This window comes from Ochotona princeps, chromosome 19, assembly GCF_030435755.1.
Source record: "Ochotona princeps isolate mOchPri1 chromosome 19, mOchPri1.hap1, whole genome shotgun sequence".
Taxonomy (NCBI): Eukaryota; Metazoa; Chordata; class Mammalia; order Lagomorpha; family Ochotonidae; genus Ochotona; species Ochotona princeps.
The window spans coordinates 19723172-19746269 of record NC_080850.1 but is presented as its reverse complement, the minus strand read 5'-3'; the positions used below and the strand labels follow the sequence as shown (position 1 = coordinate 19746269).

The 23098-nt window shown below is 44.9% G+C and overlaps 1 protein-coding gene across 1 annotated transcript; it reads left to right on the top strand.

The window, feature by feature from the left end:
- Positions 1 to 3504: 3504 nt before the first annotated feature.
- On the top strand, positions 3505 to 22363 carry CNOT8 (CCR4-NOT transcription complex subunit 8). The gene is made up of 7 exons (XM_058677563.1): positions 3505 to 3667; positions 7435 to 7612; positions 9268 to 9461; positions 14617 to 14778; positions 15943 to 16087; positions 16970 to 17080; positions 20904 to 22363. The coding sequence occupies exons 2-7, from the start codon at positions 7496 to 7498 to the stop codon at positions 21051 to 21053; spliced, it is 879 nt and encodes a 292-aa protein (XP_058533546.1). The 5' UTR covers positions 3505 to 3667; positions 7435 to 7495; the 3' UTR covers positions 21054 to 22363.
- Positions 22364 to 23098: the final 735 nt, after the last annotated feature.

The following is a 23098-nucleotide window of genomic DNA, read 5'->3' as shown; positions in this document are numbered from 1 at the left end:
CCTTTCTATGACAGTAGAGAATGCTTTGGTTAGAACATGTTTGTATACCCTATCGGCTTTGGATATTTCCAGATCTATGATTCACTTTAGTGAATTCTGAAATGTTCTTACTTCAGAAGACTGTAAGGACAAGGGAAAATGAGACATGAATAACAGATTAGATATCCATTTCCAAGTTGAAAAACAGAATGAGCTCTGAAAGCTTTTCAGAAACCTGAAATCATTAGAGATAAAAAGTATTTTGGTTGTAATCAAAATAATACTCAAGGACTCAGGGAGATAGCCTAGTGACTAAATCTTTGCCTCACACGCGCCAGGATCCCATATGGGTGCCACTTCTAATCCAGGCAGCCCTGCTTCCCATCCAGCTCCCTGCTTGTGGTCTGGGAAAGCAGTCGAGAACGGCCCAAAGCCTTGGGACCCTGCATCTGCGTGGGAGGCCTGGAAGAGCTCCTGGCTTATGGCTTCAGGTTAGTTTAGCTCTGGCCGTTGTAGCCACTTGGAGAGCAAACCAGTGAATACAAGATCTTTCTGTCTGTCCTTCTCTCTTTTAATTATTTTTAACAAAAAATAAATCTTAAAAAGTAAAAAAAACTAGCTGCGGATAGGCTCACAAGAGTGAACAAGTGAATGGTTGATCTCTCTCTTCTATAACTTGAGTAAAATAAATAAATCTTTTAAAAAGCAGGAGGTTAAAACCAGTTACAACATGAATAAATACAATCACACAGGTATATTCAGTAGTTGGATATAGTGTATCATCTGGATAAGGGTTACCTTTACAGAAGGTACAGACCTTGGGTGTGTCTTAGGGGGAGATACAGACTAGATCAATCCAAAGGAGGAAGTATTTATGTTTTTACTGTGACAATATTTTCAAACTCAAATCTAGGAAGTAGATGGTTTCTATTTTAGGTCTGTCTTTTCCACACATCATATCCCACCTGATAAATATGTACAGTTTTTAGGTATCAGTTAAAATAAAAAGGATCTTTCCAAGTAATTCAGATCATTAGATTTATTTAAAATTGAAAATAACTAAATGGTTGGTCTATTTTAATAATGTGCTTTTCGATTTTTAAAGATCCATACTATCCCAACTGAGATGTGTCCAAACGTTACGATTTGAAGTTCAGAATAGTTTTTCCAGTCAAATATGAAATTCTGATATTGAACATATTCCTTTTCAACATCTCTAAAGCATTTGGGCTCTATTTCCCACCAAGAATCAAGGGATTGCCACAATCATTCTGACTATGCAATAGCATGAATATAGCATAAAATCAATCATTTTATTTTATTTTAAAGATTTACTCATTTTATTACAGCCAGATATACACAGAGGAGGAGAGACAGAGAGGAAGATCTTCCGTCCGATGATTCACTCCCCAAGTGAGCCGCAACGGGCCGATGCGCGCCGATCCGATGCTGGGAAACAGGAACCTCTTCCGGATCTCCCACATGGGTGCAGGGTCCCAAAGCTTTGGGCCGTCCTCGACTGCTTTCCCAGGCCACAAGCAGGGAGCTGGATGGGAAGTGGAGCTGCCAGGATTAGAACCGGCGTCCACATGGGATCCCGGGGCGTTCAAGGCGAGGACTTTAGCCGCTAGGCCATGCTGCCGGGCCCAAAATCAATCATTTTAAACAAACACAACAGTGCCTCCAGAAATACAATCCATCTGTATTTGCTTTAAATTTATCTTCAAAAAATCTCAGAGGAACACCCCATTCTGGGTGAGGGCTGGAGCCAGTGTTTCCTGTTTGTTTCAGCACACACCATGCCATGGAAAAAAAAATAAAAATTCCAAGAAACGATTATGGAAGCTGCTAGGCTTCCTGTGACTAGCGCCTGCCTGACAGGGCTATCCCGTTCCTAAGCCAAACCAGGACTGACTGGGGAAGACGGGGTCTTGGCGTTCCCCAACCCAATGTCTGTTGGTCTGGCGGAACAGCTAATAAACACTGACAGTTTCAGGCAGAACAAACAGAGACGTGCCAGAAACTGATTAAAGGAAGACCTTCCTCTATCTTCCCCTCTACGGGGTCTATCCCCTTCCCCTTTATTACTTAATCTCCAGCACAAGCTTGTGAGTGGAAGACACGCTCATTTTGAGGGGAGACGAGTGGAGGAGACAAAGCGCGGGGATGCTTTCAACCTGCAGACTGGGAGTGGGCGTTCATCCCCTGGAGACCAGCTTTCGGAACACTATCTCTCTTTGGGCCATTCTCTGAAAGGCACCGGGTTTTGGAGAACCCGCTTGGGAGCAATGTTTCAAAGTATCAGCTACAACAGTAAATAAGAGGAAAGCCACTGGCAGGTCACTAGGGGTACGTCTGCTGTGCGTTTAACAACAGCCCTCTGCAGCTAGGACTGACTCGACCATCTTCACGGACAAGGACGGAAGTCCAGAGAGAGCGACCGTGGATGGCCCTGGGCCGGGAGCTGGGCGCTGGAATCGGTGCCGTCTTCCGTCTTCCCAGCAGCCGGTGCTGGGGAACGAGGCAGTGGCGCGTCCAGCCCAACCCGACGTCGCCGTGGACAGGCGTCGCCGAGCAGACCTCTCTGCTAACAGGATTAATAAGGCATCTGAGCTGGAAGAAGGGTTTTAGAGATCTCCTGGTGTAGGCCAGGGTCCCCAACTGTCGAACCCGTAATCTGGCCAGACGGCTCAGCGTTCTGAGAGGGTCGCGCGGAGCTTCTGGAAAGCCCGCCCGCTTTCTGGGCGCTCGCCGGGCGCCTCTCTGTGGGAAGGCGTTGTCCTCTTTGTGGATCGCCCGGGCCGACCTGGGCTAGCCGGTTGCTATAGCGACAAGTCGGCTGGGCTGTGGGAGGCAGGGAAGGAGGCGGGCACTGGCGGACCGCACCAAAGCTTGGGTCCGAGGGCTTTGCCCCGTGTCCAACTCATTCTTTGCCAGAAAGGAATCCATGAGGTAGACGGTTTGTTTCTAAGTGAGGGAACCTGGGGCCACATGCATTCAGAAGGCCGTCTCGACTGTACACAGCAGCACACTCCCCCAGATCCTCTCCTTGAGGATCTTTGAAGCAGTGAACAAGAGGCGCAGTCACCGAGGACGAGCGAGTCAGAAAAGAGACACGCCCTGGCCTCGGCCCCAGGGCTCCCTAGGCCACGGCCAGCAGGAAGGACTAGAAGGACCACGCCTTTCCCTTGAGCGCCAGGAAGGGAAGCCGAAAATGGAGGCGCAAGAGATCGCGACTGAACTGAGTCAGCGAAGCTAATCGCGTGGAGGCCTCGAGTGGACCGTCTTCCGCAGGCGTCTCTCGGGGCCGCTCCGCCCCACCATTTTCGCGGCGTTTCCCCCCCACGCCTTGGGTTCTGCGCCTGCGTACTGTGAGGTGAAAGGCTGACGGAGCACGCTCCGAGGCGTCGGGGGCGCGCAAGAGGGCGGAGCGGCCAGGACCAGGCGCGCGCGCGCACGTCTCGACTGACGCCGGGGAGCAGGCGAGTCGGGAGGCTCTGACGGGTAGAGCGGCACAGCTGGGTTGTGTAAGTTCGCTCTGGGCACGGGGTTTCCCCTCTCGCTGGCCCGCTCGGTTCTAGGAACAGATCCGGGGCAGAGGGAGGAGAGCTTCGGGTCAGAGGCCGCGGCTGCTGCCCAGTCCGCCCGGCCGTCCGCCGACCCGCGCCTGGCGGGCCTCGCTGGTCGGGTAAGCGCGGCTCCCCTCTCCGGGAAGAGGGGCGTGAGAGGGGAGAGTGGGGGGGTCGGCTCCTGGGGAGTGCGCGAGCGGCGCCGAGTGAGTCGGGGAGGACGCCCGCCGAATAATAGTGATAACGAGCTGTGGCGCACGGTAACCTCGCGGGCGTGTGTGCCGGAGGAGTTTGCAAAGCACCTTTTACGCTTTCTTCTCTGTAGCCGCCGCTGCTATTCTCCCAGGTGCATACCCATTGCACAGGGTGGGAAAAGTGAGGCAAGAAAAGGCATGGCTTCGAATCTACCTCTGTCCGGCCCCCAGGGCCTGTAATTTTAGTCTCATTGTTTTGCCAAAGGTTGGGGGTGTGTGTGTGGGGGGGAATTGGGGTGTTAGGCGGGGAGAGTGCTGAGTGTAGTTTGAAGTGGGAAAAGAATGCTGGACGGCAGAGGAAGATGACTACTGGGGAGGACCCCAAATGTGAAGCTCCCTCTCCCCCCCTCCACCCCCTGGCGTGGCCTTGCCTTGGTGCTGTGTGACTTCAGGAAGGGTACGCATTCCCCTAAGCAGCGCCTGGGACCCACTGTTTGTAGGGATTGGAGAGTGGGGTCCCGTAGACCCAGGACTCCCCTCTTTGGCCCTACCGCTGCCACTTGGGCTAACTTGTTACGACTTCCTTTTCCGTCTGAGGTTGGGCAGAGCAAGAGCCTTTTATGCAGTCCACTCAAATAGGGAAGCGATGTTTATTGTTTTCTCGTGCATCCAGGCTTTAAGCAAAGCCAGAAAAACTAAACAAATGGATGTTCTTTTCGCATGCCGGGCGGGTACTGTATTGCAGGGAAAGCTTGGCTTGGTCTTCTGCAGTGCTCCTCGGAACTTTCCTGGGTCAAGCGGAACGCTGCTGTGGAGCAGTTTCCCGTTTAGGTGGGGAGGGCAAACTGTAGGTGTATTTTGATGGGGGTGAGTTCTTGAAGTTTCTCACAAATCGTGTCTGCCTCTGAGGCAGGCATTGCTTGCAGCCAAAATTACCCCTAAAGATAAGATGCCTTAGGGAAATGCAGCCTTTGAGATTGCTGTCCAGTTTTGAGAGAGCCCACCCCTGTTTTGACAGTTGCTGTGTCTTTCCTTCAAACTCAGGTGCAGCCAGCCATGAGGCTACCTTTCAGGAGCTGTGAGGTGTAAAGAGTTTTTAAGCCCTTGGGTGGGAGTCATGCATGAGCTTGGAGAGGTTTAAAGGCAGGGAGGGAAAGCGGAGGAACCGGTCTGTGTTTGTGGTTCCCGTTTTGGGCTTTCTGGGGAGTGGGCTTACAGAATGAGAAGTGGCATGCTGGAGTCTAAGTTACTGTTTTGTTCTCTTTGGGGGCCGGTGAATTTGACCTGCTTCATTCATGGGTGACTCCAGTTTTTGAGTGGGGCTGCCTTGAGGGACTTGGAAGCCTGTTGTCAACATTTGCATGATATGTATGACAATGCATTTACATATACAGTGGGTAGCTTTTTAAAACCAGTTGGAGGCCAAAGGGATTTTCTGTGTCTCTGTTGTTGCTTTTGCTTTTATGGAAGCATCCCCAAAAGCTCAGGAGTGATGCCTAGTTCTCCTAAACTACTTGTGGTTGTGTATGGAATGACATGGAAAAGGAAGTTTGTTGTTTCAGTTTGGGGAAATACGGAGGTGATGCCAGTTGAAAATTCAATGGGTATAGATCATGGTTTTTAGTACCATTTGTAGGGAATTTTTAAGATTTATTTTTCTTTGAAAGGCAGATGTACAGAGAGAGAGAAATACACACAGAGAGACATTTTCTATCCCCCAGTTCATTCCCCAAATGGCCTCAATGATTGGAGCCAGGCCAGTCTGAAGCTGGGAGGTGAAGTTTCTTCTGGGTTTCCCACATGGGTGGAGGGCCCCAAGCACTCACTCATCTTCCACTGCTTTCCCAGGCACATTAACAAGTAGCTGGATGTGAAGTGGAGCATGCAGTACACCCCATATAGGATCTTGTCAAGTGGAGGCTTAACCTGCCGCGCCATGGCGCCGTCCTCCTGCAGGGGAAAGTTTTAAGCTTTGATTAGGAATCTAAAAATCTGAGACTCAACTTTTGTTTTTCTTTGCTTGAGAAAAAGACAGAAAGTAAGCTTTTAGCTGCTGTCTGTGGATTCACTCCTCAACTGCCCTTTACAGCTGGGTTGGGTTGGAGTGGGGCCAAGGCCATGAAGGCGCCCGTGTGAGTGGCAGGAGATCAGTTAATTGAGCCATGCTCATTGCCTCCTGGAATCTGCATTTCAGGAAGCTGGGGTTAGGAGCTGGCCTGGGGAATCAAACCCAGGTATTCCAATTTGGGACATAGGCTTCTTAACTGTTAGGCTGAAATGTTCACCTGCCTGGCATTTTCCTTAATGATGTCCAAAAAGTGGGATTTACCCCATGTTAAGTCTGAACTGTGATTTTTTATCCCCATTCTTGATTTATTCACTTGAAAAAACCTGTAATGAAACAGTGACCAGAAAAGAATAAGATTCTGCCTTGAAGCAGTTTTGACCTTTGCCTTTTGGGGAGGACTTGTACCTGGTCTACATAGGACGAACAGTTAATTTTAGAGTAACGTCTGTAGAAGCATAGCCTACCTTTTAAATGAGTCCTCAAGGGTTTCCAACAGACCAGCCGGTTGATTTCTCAGCTTTTCAGAGAAATGGTGACACCTGAAAATCTTACTTTTGCTTTATTCTGGAATCTTACTGATGTATCTGCCAGTCTTCAAAAATAGAAAGCCAAAACTATTCACACAGCATCTTTTGGAAACAATCACATTTTATTGTGTCTATGTATGTATTTCCATGCTTTACGTTGCTTTGAGGATCCATATAATGGAGTTATAATTCTTATAAGTAGATCGTGTTATGATAGGCTCCTTTTTGGCTCTTGTTGTTGATTTTACTATGCTGACAACATTGAGACTGAAAGTTATTCAGTTTTGTTCTGCATAATACTTTCTCCTTCCTAATTTACTTCCAGAAAATAGAATGTAAGTCATTGTTTTGGTTAAAATAATTATACCTACTTTGTTCTTTCTTCATTCAAATGTACATTAATAACTCAGATTTTGATTTTTATTGTTAAGCTAGTTGTATTGTCAAACTGGGACTAATTTGTTGCCATGTAAATCCCTTCATGATCTATTTACACAAATCAGAAGCAGTGCTACACTATACTGAGTTCATCGCTCCCGTTTCGATTTGGTTTGTGGATTATGCGGAGGAGTTTCCTTTTGGGGGCTTGAGGAAGGCGTCCTGCGCCCGATCTCTGCTCGAGGGACGACTGGAATGTGTTTAGGTCTGCTTTCTTTCAGGCTTTCAGAGAGCCTGTGTTTATTTACAGTGGCTAAAATAATTACACTGGAAATGTTATCATGACTTGCTTTCTTTCCTGAGTGATGTGAAAATCAAGGATGAGGGTGTGTGTGTGTGTATATATATATTTTTTTTTGTCATATGTTTTGTACAGAGGGCTGAAAGTGTCTTGTAGGGGAATGGTTTCACATCTTTGCTGAAAGGCAGCTTGGGCGAATGTTCAGTTAACTTTTCATCTCTTCAGTGTAGAAAACTCTGTGTGTGTAGATTTGTGCATATATGTCTTGAAGACAAGCTTTTCCTGTCATGTAAATACAATGCTTAGTATTTTAGCATAAGCAAATGAAGTGACAGTAAACTGTTGGTTCATTTTCATTTTGGTGACATCTTATGTCAGTATTTTAACTTCGATGATTTCACAATGTTTTTGAATGCAGATCTGATCAAACATTGTCTGGCTTGCCCTCTGACGAAGTTGGCTGAACGTGACTTTTCAGGATGCCAGCAGCACTTGTGGAGAACAGCCAGGTTATCTGTGAAGTCTGGGCCAGCAATCTAGAGGAGGAGATGAGGAAGATCCGAGAAATCGTGCTCAGTTACAGTTACATTGCTATGGTAAGGAGTGCTCCTGTGTTTGACTCACCGCCTTCCCTGAGCTCAGGGAATATTTGCTGTCGCATTTTGAAAGGCAGTATCATTCCACTAACGCTGTTGCTTATTAAAGATCATATGGGTTTTATGCGGTATCAGGCTGGCAAGTGGCTTTGAGAAGGATTTACCTCTAGTAGCTTACAGTTTGTGTTAGAAGTTGGGTCAGGCCATAGGGTATTCTGAATTAGAAATAACGAATTGGACTTCAGTGGTTTCCCTCTCTCTGTATATTTGCCTTTCTAATAATAATAATAATTAAAAAAACCAAAATAAATCTTTAAACATTTTTTTTGCCGGTATGTTAAAATCATGACTTCCCTTTTAAATTCAAGATCTGTGGCATTTCTGGAAACACAGAGTTGATGTGGTCATTTATGGTGTGCATTTTTGCCTGCTGTTACATGGCTGGAGGGGGAAGTGAAGGCTGGTCAGGGTAGGGGCCTCCTGTGAGGAGACATGTGTTCACTGTTTATTCCTGCCTTTATTACTTGCTACCATTTTCAGGCCTGGCTCATTTGCCTCCTTCCTGCTAGCTGCTTAGGGATTATGAAGTTAAGTCTTTATCCTGGTGTTCAGAATTCTTATGATCTCATTCCATTTTTTTACTTAAGATAATTGTGCTGTTATCTTTCCCATATGACTCTTCATGTCACCCTATTTTGTAGTTTATTCATATGTATATTTTTAAATATTTATGTTTATGGAAAGGCAGATTTACAGGAGACAGATCTTACTTCCGCTGGTTCAATCCCCAAGTGGCTTGAACAGCCAGAGCTGAGCTGATACGAAGCCAGGAACTTCTTATGGGTCTCCCACGTGAGTGCAGGGTCCCAGGGCTTTGGGCCGTCCTTGACTGCTTTCCCTGGCCACAAGCAGGGAGCTGGATGAGAAGAGGAGCAGTTGGGACATGAACTGGCACCTTATGGCGTCCTGGTGCTTGGAGTTGGAGGGTTAGCCAATGGAACTATCATATTGGGCCCTCCTGTATTGTTACTATTTTTTTTTTTTTAAGATTTATTCGTTTTTATTGGAAAGTCAGATATACAGAGAAGAGGAGAGACAGAAAGGAAGATCTTCCATCCGATGATTCACTCTTCAGGTAGCCGCAACAGCCAGAGCTGCAGCAATCTGAAGCCAAAAGCCTCTTCCAGGTCTCCCACGCGGGTGCAGGGTTCCAAGGCTTTGGGCCTTTCTCAACTGCTTTCCCAGGCCACAAGCAGGGAGCTGGATGGGAAGTGGGACTGCCTTTATTGGAACCGGCGCCTAAATGGGATCCTGGTGCGTTCAAAGCGAGGAGTTTAACCACTAGGTTACCATGCTGGGCCCTCCAATATTGTCCTTAACCTAGAATGTTCTTAGTTGGCTTCATATCTATTTATAGTTACTCAGCTATTTTAATCATATCTTGCATGGGAACTTTAGATTGTGTAAAACTTTGTGTTTGTAGTATTGTTTCTTCAGTAGAAATCTGAAAGATTAGTATTTGAAGAGATTTTTGTACCCAAGCTTGGGACTTTTTACTTAACTTTTATAAATTGAGACATTTGATTTCTGAATTGCAAATTTAACATCTATTGTTTCTGTGAAGTTTTGTGGTGAGAGATTTTTTCTTTTTCCAGGACACAGAGTTTCCAGGTGTTGTCGTTCGACCAATTGGAGAATTTCGTAGTTCCATAGATTACCAGTATCAGCTTCTGCGGTGCAATGTTGACCTTTTAAAAATTATCCAGCTGGGCCTTACATTCACAAACGAGAAGGGAGAATATCCTTCTGGAATCAACACTTGGCAGTTTAACTTCAAATTCAACCTTACGTAAGTGCCTGAGTAACTTCTCACTTTTTCCTGAATATGCTATGTTTGTGTTGGCTATCTTTCTTTTTTTTCCTTTTTCTTGTTTGAAGTGTGTATTTTGAAGGAGGGAGAGTTGTTTCCATCCTTTGGTTCACTTTCCAATTGAACACAACAGCAAGAGCTGAACCTGGCCAAGCCAGGAACCAGGAACTCGGAACTCCATCGGGGTCTCATTCTGCTACTTATGAAGGCATGTTTACAAGGATCTGAGTCAGAATAGAGTAGCTGGGACTCGAATCGGAGCTGAGATGTGCATGTTGGCACTGGAAGTGGCGGCTAAGCCTTCTGTACCACAGTGTCAGCCTCTGGACTATGGTGTGATTGATTCAGGAGGGAAGTTTCTGTTGAGCCCAATGGAGCAGTAAGTCTCAGCAGCAAAGGCCTCCTGAAGCAGCTTCTCACAACTTGGCAACAAAAGGACAACCCAGTTACAAGTTGGCACAGAGTTTGGGTATGTAGCTCCAGAAATCATGCACAGATAAGCATGGGCATGTGAGAATACGCTCAGCATCATTCGTCTTAAGGAAATCCGAGGTAAAGCCACCTTGAGATGGTGCTTCATATACCCTGGAGTGACTGTTGTCTGAAAGGTATTGGAGAGGCTGTGGAGAAGTGGAAAGCCTGTCTGCTGATGTTGGGAGCGTAGCATTCTTTGGGAGTTTTTGTAAAGCAATTTGATAATTCCTAAAGAGGTTAACCAGAGTTGACTTATGACCAAAAACTCCACTGCCTGGCAGAAATGAAATTAAATTAAATATGTCTGTGGAAAAACATGACCACAAAGTTTTGTAGCAGCAGTTCACGTGATAGTACCGTAGTCGAAACTGCCCAGGATGTGTGTGAGCAGAGTTGGAACATGAAATGTGGTCTCTCCGCTCACTGGGCTGTGACTGGGCGGTAGGAAAGAAGGAAGTCCTGATTCTGGCTGCGCATGCCTGAGCTGTGAAACCACTGCTGAGGCAAAGAGCCCAGGCACAAAATCAGTACGGCAGAGTGTGAGTCTGCTTACAGCAGCTGTTCAGAGTAGGCAGCTCTCCAGAGACAGAATAGATTCCTGCTTGTCTGGCAGGGAGTGAGGAAGCTAGAGGATGATGGGAAGAGACTGCTTGATGCGTATGGGGTTTCTTTTTGAGATAATGAAACGTTCTGCAATTACCTGTAGTGACAGTTGCATAATTCTGAATATACTAAAAACCACTGGATTATGCTTTATAAATGGGTGAATTATCCATGTATTTTAATAAGGCTGTTCAAGTAAAGGAAAATTGTCTGAGGAGTTGTGATGTGTTTTTTTTTTTTTAAAGATTTATTCATTTTATTACAGCCAGATATACACAGAGGAGGAGAGACAGAGAGGAAGATCTTCCGTCGGATGATTCACTCCCCAAGTGAGCCGCAACGGGCTGGTGCGTGCCAATCCGAAGCTGGGAACCAGGAACCTCTTCCGGGTCTCCCACACAGGTGCAGGGTCCCAATGCATTGGGCCGTCCTCGACTGCTTTCCCAGACCACAAGCAGTAAGCTGGATGGGAAGAAGGGCCAGCGGGATTAGAACCAGTGCTCATATAGGATCCTGGCATGTGCAAGGTGAGGACTTTAGCTGCTAGGCTACCGCACTGGGCCCTCAACTAATCTTGATTAGCACTCACTGTCCTTATTTTTGTTACAGCACATACTGAAGAGTTTGTTTTGCAGATAAGGAAACTGAGTTACAGACTGTGAAAAGACTGACCCAAAAACACATCACTGGGCCCGGCGGTGTGGCCTAGCGGCTAAAGTCCTCACCTTGAAAGCCCCGGGATCCCATATGGGCGCCGGTTCTAATCCCGGCAGCTCCACTTCCCATCCAGCTCCCTGCTTGTGGCCTGGGAAAGCAGTTGAGGATGGCCCAAAGCCTTGGGACCCTGCACTCGCACGTGGTCTCCCACGTGGGCTATTTGCTGTGGGCTCCTGGCTTCGGATTGGTGCAGCTCCAGCCATTGTGGCTGCTTGGAGAGTGAATCATCAGATGGAAGAGCTTCTTCTCTGTCTCTGTCTCTCTCTGTATATCAGACTTTTCAATAAAAATAAAATAAATCTTGAAAAAAAAAAAAAAAGAAAAAGGTTGTTGAGTTTTAGGGCTGGTGCAGTGGTGCTGCGGTTGATCCTCCACCCTGTGGTGTTGGCGTTCCATATGGGTTTCAGTTTGTGTCCTGGCTGCTCTGCTTCCAATCCAGATGGACTGGGAAAGCAGCGGAGGTTGGCCCAGATCCTTGGGACCCAGCACTAGTGTGGAAGACCTGGAGTTCCTGGCTCCCAGCTTTGGCTAAGCTCAGCTCTGGTTGTTGCAGCCATTTGTGAAGTGAGTCAATGCATGGAAGACCCCCTCTCTTTATCTCTCCTTCCTTGTAAAATCTGCCTCTCAAATAAAAACGAGTAAATCTTTAAAAAACAGGAAAGATTAGCTGAATCTGAAGCCTGATAGTGGCTGCATTGTGATATAATTAAGTAAGTTTTTGGTGATTTAGTGTGAAGTTTACCAACTTTCCTGTCCGTCAGTGTATGTAGCTGAACAATGTTAAGTTAATTCACAAACTTGTAAAGCATATTTCTAGAATTTTTCCATCTTGTAGAACTTAAACTTTGTGCCCATTAAACAACTGCTTTTTTTTTTCCTGTTCTCCGAGCTTTTTTCACTGCCATCCTACCTTCTTTCTTTGGTTTTTGACTACTTTTGGTCTCTTAGGGCAATGGAATTGTGTAAGATTTGTCTTTTTGACTGGTTTATTTTTCTCAAGATTCATCTCTGAGTGTGTGGCAGGGTTTCCTTCCATTTGAAGGTTGAATCTTGCATTGTATGTGTACACCACATGTGTGTTCAAATGTTGACACTCACTTGTTGCTTCTACCTTTTGGCTCTTGTGAGTCATACTATTATGAACTTGGGTACACACTTTTAAAAAAAATTTATTTAAATTTATTTATTAGAGAGTGTGAGTTAGCAATACCTTCTGTTTGCTGCTTTAAGGTCTAAATGGCTGTGAGTGTGTGCCTGGGCCAGGATGAAGCCAGGAGCCTGGAACTGCATCTGCAGCTCCCATGTGGTTAGCAGGGGCCCAACAGTTGGGTCATCTGCTGTTGCTTTCCCAGGCTCATTCACTGTGGCCCAGCCTTAGTTGTGGTTATTTGGGGGATGAAGTGAACCAGGGAGATGAGTGTTGTCACAAGGTGGTGGGTTTACCCTTAGCAATGTAAGGCTGGCTCCCACAAGTACCATCTTGATGTCTTGGCTTCAGGTTATGTATGTAAAGGATATGCTTAGAAGAGGGTTGGAGGATTATATTGTAGTTCTGTTTTCAGTCTTTTGAAGATTATGCTAATTTTCTCAAAGTTTTCTCTTTTTTTTTTTTTAAAGATTTTTTTATCAGAAAGTCAGATTTAAAGAGAAGGAGATACAGAAAGATTTTGTATCCACTCCCTAAGTGGCCGCAAAGGCCAGATCTAAGCTAATCTGAAGCCAGGAGCCAGGAAGTTCTTCCTGGTCTCCCACACAGATGCAGGGTCTCAAGGCTTTGGGCTGTCCTTGACTTCTTTCCCAGGCCACAGGCAGGGAGCTGGATGAAAAGTGGAGCAGTTGGGAAAAAGAACTGGCACCCGTATGGGATCCTACCACAAGCAAGGCGAGGACTTTAGCCACTAGGCAACTGCACCGGGCCCTGATATTAGTATTTTAAGAAAAAAATTTAGAGGCCAGCATCATATTACACCAAGTTAAGCTTTTGCCTGTAAGCCAGCATCACTTTTTGTACCTATTTGAGTCCTAGCTGCTTCACTTCTGATCCAACTCCCTGCCAGTAAGTTTGGGAAAGCAGCCGGAAGTGACTTAAGTACTTGGGCTGCTGCCACTAATGTGGAGGACCCAGATGGAGTTGTTGGATCAGCCAAGTCCAACCCCAGTCACTGGGAGCATTTTAGGAGTAGACTAGTGGGTAGAAGACCCGCTCCCTCTCTGTCTCCTTCTCTCTGTAGCTTGGATTTCAAATAGAAAAGGAAGCCTTAAAGCAAAATAATAATAAAAAAAGAACAATAATTTGGAGGAGGCTGTCACTTTGCTCTTTGCATGAGGTAGTATTAATATATTTCTTGTTAGGTCCTAGCTCTCTAACACTATTTGCTTTAACTGAGTGTTAGGAGCATTTAGTGGCCAGGGGATAATTTTTTAAAAAGATTTATTTGACAGGGATTTGGTGGTTTTTTACCCCCTAGTTGGACTTGGTTATCTCTCACCTTTTCTTCCATTAAAAAAAAGATTTATATATATATATGTTTGAAAGGCAGAGTTGTATATACAAAAAAAATTCCGTCATCTGCTAGTTCAGTCCCCAAGGTCTTAATGCGTAGATGTAGAAGTATAGATGTGAGGACTGGTGACATGGTGTAATAGGCTAATCCTCCACTTTCAAGCACTAGCATCCTGTGTGGGAGCTGTTTATGTCCTGGCTGCACCACCTCCCATCTCGCGGCTTGCTTGTGGGCTGGGAAAGCAGCAGAAGAGGGCCCAAGTCCTTGGGATCCTGCAGCCATGTGAAAGATCTGGAAGAAGCTCCTGGTTCCTGGCTCTGGATCGATAGAGTTCCGGCTGTTGGGGTCATCTGGGTAGTGAAGCAGCAATAGACAATCTCTCCCTCTGCAGATCTTTCCCTCTCTAAGTCTGTCTTTGAAATAAAAATAAGTTGATCTTTTTTAAAAAATGAGGTATAGGTATGTATGGGTTCACAGAGAAAAATAATGGTGCAAATATAAACTGGATTATTTCTATGGGGTGGTGTAAAAACTAGATTTTAATATTCTGTTTTTAATATGTTTAATATATTTGTGTTGACTTTTTAAATGAACAAATGAAGATCTTTTATAATGAGGAAATTTAGTTTTAGGAAAACCCTGTTTTTCAATATATCACTTAAATGAGATTGTCTACTTTGTGTGCTTGCTAGATTGCTGAGAAGAATCTCTCTTTACATAATGAAAAAAGCGCTTCAAGCACACTGGTGTAACTATGTTATGAAGTGGTGATGACAATGTTACCTGCTCCCTCCGTTTGACCCAGCAGCCAGTGAGCGGCCTGTTGTGTTTTTCAGAGAGGACATGTACTCCCAGGATTCCATAGACCTCCTCGCTAATTCAGGACTGCAGTTCCAGAAGCACGAAGAGGAGGGGATTGACACACTGCACTTCGCAGAGCTGCTCATGACCTCCGGAGTCGTTCTATGTGACAACGTCAAGTGGCTTTCATTTCACAGGTCAGTTCCAGAGAGTGCACCTGTCTCTCTTACTTTCAGTTACACAAATAGAATGGGGAACTTGAATTCTTAGTTTGGCTCCATTGTCGTCAGCAGTCTGGTTCAAAGTTGAAATGCTAGACCAGTGCAGTGGCTCAAGTGTCTAATCCTCTCTCTTCAAAAGTGACATCCCATATGCATGTCCATTTGTGTCCTGGCTGGTCCATTTCCCATCTGGCTCCATGCTTGTGGCCTGGGAAACCAGCAGGAGATGGCCCAAGTCCTTTGGACCCTGCAGCCATGTGGAAGACCTAGAAGAAGCTTCTGGCTCCTGGTTTCGGAATGGTTCAGCTGCAGCAGTTGTGGCCATTTGAGGAGTGAACCAGCAGATGGAAGATCTTTCTCTGTGTCTTTCTTTCTGCATATATGCCTTCCTAATGAGAATAAATAAATCTTAAAAAAATAAAAAAAGAAAGAAAAAGGAATTGTTGAAGAGTACCTTTTGGCTTATGTTTCAGGTTTTCAAAAAGCACTTCAGTACTCAGACTGATTTGTTGCTTAGTATTGGCCTGTATCTTGGGACTGTCTGTGGGCGATTCCAGTGGGCAGAGGGAAGAGGATCGGGAGGGTTGCAGTACCTCATCATCGTTTAAGTGGTTGTCTTGGAATCTCCCAGTTACTTAGAAGACAGGTTGTCTTTAAGAGATTATATTTGTACAGTTGGTGAATCAGTTCTGTGTTTCTAAGTTGTTGGGTTCTTTTATATAGCTCCATGTAAGTCTTTAGTGTTGTTATATAATAGAAAACTCACGTTGGAGTAAACTCCTTTGACAAACTAAAAATTCTTTTTTTTTTTTTTAATGAACCTGTAAGTTTCAACTATCTTGTGTAAAATGATTCTATGAAATCTTTTTTTTTTTTAAAAGATTTATTTTATTTTTATTACAAAGTCAGATATACTGAGAGGAGGAGAGACAGAGAGGAAGTGGAGCTGCTGGGATTAGAACCAGCGGCCATATGGGATCAAGACGAGGACCTTAGCCACTAGGCCATGCTGCTGAGCCCGACAAACTAAAAATTCTTGACATGAAATAGTATTATGAGTTTTGAGAAATGAAGTGTTTTGATGCCTGGGGCCCAGTGAGTTCTGATTTTTGACTTCTCTGCCTTATTCTTCCCTTGTAGTGGCTATGACTTTGGCTACATGGTCAAGTTGCTGACAGATTCCCGTTTACCAGAAGAAGAACATGAATTCTTTCATATTCTGAACCTTTTCTTCCCATCCATTTATGATGTGAAATACCTGATGAAGAGTTGTAAAAACCTCAAGGTACATGATATTTTTCTTAATAAAAAAAGGCTTGTCATTGTGTTTCCCGATGCCTAGCATGCATTCTTCAGTGCCTGCTGGGTGCCAGCCTTCTGCTAGATAGGGGTTGCTACTGTGCCATGTGGCACAGGGATTTGTATGGTAATCATCTCTGTGTGGTGAGCTGAGCTGCGAAGGAGCAGGCATTCTTCCCAAGGCTCTGATCAGCTGTACAGTCTGTTGGCAACGGGAGCTGGATGTGCAGTTGTAAGGGATGGGTCTGTAGTGCACTAGATTCCCAGAGGGATGTTTTTATTTGAATGTTTATTCATTTTTATTTATTTGAAAGGTAGAGTGACAGAAAAAATGTTTCATGTATTGATTTATTCCTCCAAGTGTCTGCAAGAACCAAGGATATTGGAGAGCTGCTTGGGTGGCAGAACCAGGAATCCTACCCTAGGAGTGGCGCAGGGGATGTGGGCTTTCCTTGTGGAGACTTAATGTGCTAGACCACAACACCTGCCCACAGAGGACTTCCTAACTCTAGGAATAGAAGAACTATTTATTAATTTATTAATACCCTAATTGTCAACAAAAGAGATTTGCTGTCTGGAATTGGATTGGCATTGACTGTTTATTTAGCCTTGTTTTATATCAAGTTGTGATAGTAATGGGCAGAGATGTGGCAAATTTATAAGAAAAGTGATAAATGTACAATGTACAATATAACATGATGTATATTTAGAGGGAAGATGTTAAGGACACAAGGGATATTAAAATTAGTTATGTAAATGGCCTGTTTCTGCTTCTTGCCATCAAAATTAAGTAGACTCCTCAGTATACTTAGTTGATTTAGTAGTGGATTTGGGTCTGTAGCATTGTCTTTGCTTTCCAAACATCTAGGGAGGTCTTCAGGAAGTTGCAGATCAGTTGGATTTGCAGAGAATTGGAAGGCAGCACCAGGCTGGATCAGACTCGCTGCTGACAGGAATGGCGTTCTTCAGGATGAAAGAGGTAAGCTCTGTCAAGTAGAGGGTCTCTGCAGTGACTGGCTAGCAGCTAAGGAGGTGAGTGATTGGCCAGGGCTAGCTGAGTATGGGTAGCTTCTTTTAGAAGTTGGTGACCTCTTTGAAGGCAGTTCTCTTTTCTTTATTACTGTGTGTAGTATATCAAATGTAATTTGAGAGGCAAAAGATGCGTTGGGGGTTGAAGCTGCTGGAGGATATACATGTGTCCTTGAGACGTGCCGAATCTGGAAACATACTCTGGCAGCTCCAATCCTTTCCATGGTTTGCTTTTCCTCTGGATTTCTATGATAGGATCACATTGGTTTGACCACTCAGATTATGAAGAGTTCTGTTTATAATTAAATGCATTGTTAGTGAACTTCCTTTTTAGTTTGTTTACTCACCCTCTCCATGTCTCCCCGCTACCCCTAAGTTACAAAATGTATTTGAAGAGATAGGAGTGGGAAGCTGCTTTGAAAATTTAAAATGATTAAATGATTGCTTTCCAGGGATGAATCAGATTAATTGATTTTTAGATATGGTCCTTTTAGCTTGAGGAATAGAAAGATGATACGTTTTCTTGGTTTCTTAATCATAAACCACACTATTATTGCTCTGTGCTGGGAAAGGCTCATGTTTTTTCTCAACTGAGAGTGATTTTGCTCTCCAGGGTGTGTTTGGCAATGTCTGGAGACATTTTTGTTTGTTATATTGTGGTGGAAGGGAGGTGTGCTGCTGGGCAGGGATGCTGGCAAACATCCTACCAGACTGGCCTTGCCAAAGATCCTTCTGTTCAGTAGCACCAGGACTGAGGTGCTGTGCCCTGAGTGCTTGATGTCCGTTGCCCCACATTTTGTAGTAACTCCGTTACCGTATCTGTGTTAGTTACTTTTCCTTATTACAGTGCCTCAGATAGACAGTTTTGAAGGAAGGAGGTTTATATTGGCTCATGGTTTTGATGGTTGGATAATTTTGGTTCAGCTGTCTGGTAAGGTTGGAGGGAAGTGCGTGCAGAGGAGGAATCACTTAGTGAGCCAGCAAATAGAGAGGTGTTATGCCCACCTACTTTTACAATCAACCCTTCACAAGAATTGCCTTGCCACGGCATATGCCCAGTGACCTCAAAAGCTCCTAATAGGCCCACCTACTCTCTAGCATAAAACTGGAATCTCAACCAGTGTCTGTGACACCCAGCCACTGTCTCTGACTCCGCACAACTTCTGGCTTCCTCACTTAAGACATATGATCACCCATCCCCCAAAGTCTCACTGGAGACCTAAGAAAAACTCCAGCAGTGTGTCTGTAAAAATCTAGACACAATGGCAAGATAGGCAAAGATGTAGAGGATTGTTGGGCCTATATTATTATTGGGGAGACGGGGAAGTAGAAAGGAGTAATCCAACCAAAGCAGGACTGAAACACAGTAAGGCAGGTATTTAAGTCCTAATGTGCCATGCCATCTGGTGCATAGTGGTGGGCAAGGCCCCACAAGCTTAGGCATTCCTGCTCTGCAGCTTGCCAGTTACAGCCCGTGCTTTAGTTCCTGCAGGTTGGAGTCTAGTATTCCACCAGGTATGACTCTGAAGAAGTCTACCAATTTCACACTTGATCACATGTTTCTGCTTAGTGTTGCCCCAATGGCAATTTCTCTGCCATGACTCTACCCTGGCAACAGATCTCTGTTGGGCTTCCAGGTTGTTGGAGACATTTCTTAAGATCTAGGGGGAAGTTTCTGTGCCTCTGTGGCTGTTGGTTTCTGCCCACATGGTTGCTTTCCCAGGCTGCACACAGATGTCTGGTTTTGCAAGGGTTACATGACCTACTCACACTACTTTGTTTTCCCTCCTGAGTATTTCACATAGCTGACAGCTCCACCTGCCTCAGGCCTCTCCTGTAGCTTCTCTCCCAGTTTGATTAGGCATCATCCCATCAGGGACTTCAGAGGGTGTCAAGATGGGGGAGGCTTCCAGCCATATGGTACAACTCTGGCCTCCCAGCCTCTCCTTGGAATCTCAATGGAAACTATCAAGACTTTGTAACTCTTGGGTTCTGCAAGCCTGCGAAATTAGCAGCACATGGATGTGGATGCCAAGGTCTGTTACCCACATATATCATCCTGGGCCTGCTGGAATCTTGACTGCATTAACCTCGGAACACAAGCTGGAATCTGGAGCTTGCCCAAGCCAAATCCCTGGATGTTTGAAAAAACGTTTACTTCTAATCCCGACCCTGCTGGCCCTGGGACAGGAAGGGTTAGCTTGAAGATGCCTAAGTCGCCACGAAGGTCTTTCTGCATCATCTTGCACATTAGCAACATGTCTGCTTTTCACCTGCGTTAATGTCCTAAGTGGGAAGTTTTTCTATAGCATGTTCCTGTTCTGAAGACCATGCCCTGAAGTTTCCCAATCTTCCTGCTATGCTTCCTTTTTGTCCTGGTTCTCACAGTAAAATTCAGTGACAGGGGCTGATATAGTGGTGTAATAGGCTAGTCCTCCACCTGTGCTGCTGGTATCCCATATGGGTCCTGGTTTGAGTCAATGGTGGCTCCATTTCCCTCCAGCTCCCTGCTTATGTCCTGGGAAAGCAGTGAAGGATGGCTCCAAGTACTTGGGAGAACTGGAAGAACCTCCTGGCTTCAGATTGGCTCAGCTCTGGCTATTGTGGCCATTTGGGGAGTAACCAGCAGATGGAAGATCTTTATCTCTCCTTTTCTCTGTAAATCTGCCTTTCAAACAAATAAATCTTAAAATAAACAAGCAAGACCTCAGGAACAACAGCCAAGAACTCTCAGTGCTGGAGCCTGAAAGCTTTGCTGCCTTGAGATCTCCACCCACACATTAGTCAACCATGTTTAAGTTTGGTGTTCTGCTGAGTTACAAGAATATGGACACAGGAAAGTCAGGGTTTTTTTTTTTTGTTGTTGTTGTTGCTGTTGTTTTTGCCATCATGTGCCAGGTTGAACCTTTGTCCAGTTTCTGTATAGAATCTTTATTTCCCTTGGAAATGTCATCTACATGGCTGTTACATCAGGCTTCGGGCCTCTGAGAATGTCTCATATGTCTCTTAGAGCACGCTAAGCTTTAGCCTGCTTCTCTAAACTCCGCCTTTTCCAGGAAACCAGTCCCATGCTCTACTGCATCTTCAGGTGTTATTAATAAACAACCTTGTGCCTCAGTATCCGTTTTCTACTAAGCATCTCCTTACTATAGTGAAATACCTAAAATAAGCTACTTAGGAAAGAAGGGCATTTATTTTGGCTGATTTGGAGTTTCACAGTCCAAAATTGGCCAGGCCAACTGTGGAGGCTGGAAGATGGTAATGATGGATGTGTACAGGAATAGTCACAAGGCCCACCAGGAAGCAAACTGAACCCTCTTAGAACATCTTCTGAGGTTCTGCTTGCGATGACCTCAGGACCCTGTGCAGAGCCAACTCTTCAGCAGCATAACTGGACTGGGTTTTCACCCTCAAGTGCCATGAGTCTCCAGGCTTGAACTTCAAACATCAGTTTTCCCAGGAGCCATATCATGGATTCAGAGCAGCAGTCATGGACGGATCCAGAAGACTTGAAGAGACTTTACCAAGGTTACATAGGGAGTGAGGCCTGACCTGAGCCCATTGCTCATATCTGTTGTTTTACCTTTTCAGAAGGGGGCAATTCCACTAAGCCTAATCAGCAGAGACAAGGAAAGGTTTGGAAAGCCCTTCTGCTTGGTTTCCAGTTTGCTAGTTTGTCAGGGCCCTAAGAGCTGGGCAGTGCTGCTGTTGTATTTAAGCTTGGCATGACCCCTGGCATGATTCTCACCACAGCTCTTTGTCCTGTTCCACAGTTGTTCTTTGAGGACAGCATTGATGATGCCAAGTACTGTGGACGGCTCTATGGCCTAGGCACCGGTGTGGCCCAGAAGCAGAACGAGGATGTGGACCCTGCCCAGGAGAAGATGAGCATCCTGGCAATTATCAGCAACATGCAACAGTGAGGGCTGCAGGCTCTGCATGACGGGCCTAGGCCCAGAGTGGTGCTTACTGAGTTGACTGTGGACTTCTTAGGAGAGAACACTTCTGTTGAGCAAACTGCACCTGCCATCTGCATTGAGCAGAAAGACCTTTGTTTTACTGAAGACAAAAAATGTCTTTATTTTAGATCCAGAAGAGGGGAGTTTGCTCTGAATTTGTAAACAGGTCATTCCTATTCCTCACGCCCGAGCCTCTCTCTCCAGATGTCGCCAGCCACCAGCATCTGGGGCTCTTTTGACGCCTTTTTAGATACCCAGGACAAGTCTGAAACAAGCTAGTAAAATGTATGTAACTCTTTCCTGTTGTCCTTCTTTTTCTTTTAAATTTGTTGCTAATGTCTGATGAAGATTTCTGCTAGGACCCTCAGCTGAGCTGAGGGCTTCTGGGGAAATGGAACAAAATGGCGTTCTTGTGAAGTGGGATGTAGGTATAGTCTCTGTGTTTCCTTTTTTGATTCTTCTCAAAGGCATTGGTTTCCCTCACTCTTTGGTAGCCTTTATGTGCTACTCCATGAAAATGAATTGCTCAGTGCTGAAATTTGAATTCCAGATTATGAACATTTTCTTAACAATGTAACAGTTTTACAGAGTCTGTCCATGCTTGATTCATGATACTTCTAGAATGGGTATTGCATTGACTACTTCAGAATCTTGAAGTCTATGCCACTGACACTTGCTGTCTCATATTTATCATCTGAAATCATTTTTTCTGATAGTAAGCTAATCTGGGTTTTATCCTGAAGAAAAGAAAATCAGATTTTGGATCATGACAGTGTTATATTTTCAGCAGCTGTGATTTTGGATGGTCACAGGCACTCTCCCACCTCCCATCTCTATCTTCCTGCTTCTCCTGAGAAGTTAGGGAGGTGGGTGGATGTGAATACTGCGAATGTTAGTCTTAAAAAGTCACAGTGGGGAGTTGTATACAGGGCAGTAAATAAGCCTGGTTTGTAGAGTTGCCTTGGAGTCATAGCCCTCTACTTGGGGTAGGAAGCTTAGGACTTCTTTTTTACTAGTCATTTTAAAAAGTACATTGTATTTTTTGAATGACTAGAAGTCTGAACAATTTTGGAAAGCCAAAAACCCTTTTGGAATGGTAGGAATAAAAATTGGTAACTCACTGAAGTAAATAATCTTGCATTTTAAAACCTTATGGAAAATTCAATTTAAAATGATTCCAAACTGTCAAGTATTATAGGCTGGTATTTAAAATGCTTGTAAATACTATTTATGTTTTTAATTTTGTAAAATAAAAATTTCTTTTTAACCACTGGCATGAAGGCTTGGTCTTTGATAGCAGTGACGGCTGCCTCTGGTAGGTTATCTGTCTGTCATCAGTCACAGCGGGGTACTCTTCCTGTCCATGTTGCCTCACTTGGTAGAGCGTTTAATGAGCATCTGTGTAAACGCAGTTGTCACTTCATATCTCTGCTGGCTGCCTTACGAGGAAACTGCTTTGATTCTGCTTCCATGTATACAGTGCATTAGCTTATTGGAGAGATTGTTTTAGACATGAAACCTAACATGCCTTAGGCTTGGCTCAAGACTTTGTTTTCAGCCCCCTCCGTTGGCACAATAATGTGGGGTTGTGACAAGCCAGAGGAGCAGATCTAGAAATTCATTCCTACGATTCGGGAAAAATCAGCACAGTTGGTGGTTCTCAACCAAGGTGTCCTGGCATGCTGGTGACTGTTAAGCACTGCAGTTAATCCAAATGTGACTAAAATAGGAAGTTATCTTCATTACAGTTTAGGACAGATTTCTGTGTCATGGGAAATGTTGAGATGAATGGTTGAAGAAGTCAGTGGTGAGTAGGTGTCTGGTTATTGCATTGATAAGAGATAGCTTGTTCAAGTGGTGCTAAATACAGAGCAAAAGTTTATCAGAATTGGCAGGAACTTTGCTTTTTCTTGTCTGTGTCATAGAGCTAGCTGTGTGAGTGGTCACTCTCAGAAAAGAATGGTGCTGAAGGGTGATCAGTGGGAGTAACCAGGTATAATTTAGTCCTG

Bases quoted from the DNA above. Each gene is read 5' to 3' on its own strand.
- CNOT8 (XM_058677563.1), top strand. From the start codon at position 7,496: ATGCCAGCAGCACTTGTGGAGAACAGCCAGGTTATCTGTGAAGTCTGG. The intron at 14,779-15,942 runs GTCAGTTCCAGA...CTTCCCTTGTAG, and splicing joins AAGTGGCTTTCATTTCACAG to TGGCTATGACTTTGGCTACA. The intron at 17,081-20,903 runs GTAAGCTCTGTC...CCTGTTCCACAG, and splicing joins CGTTCTTCAGGATGAAAGAG to TTGTTCTTTGAGGACAGCAT.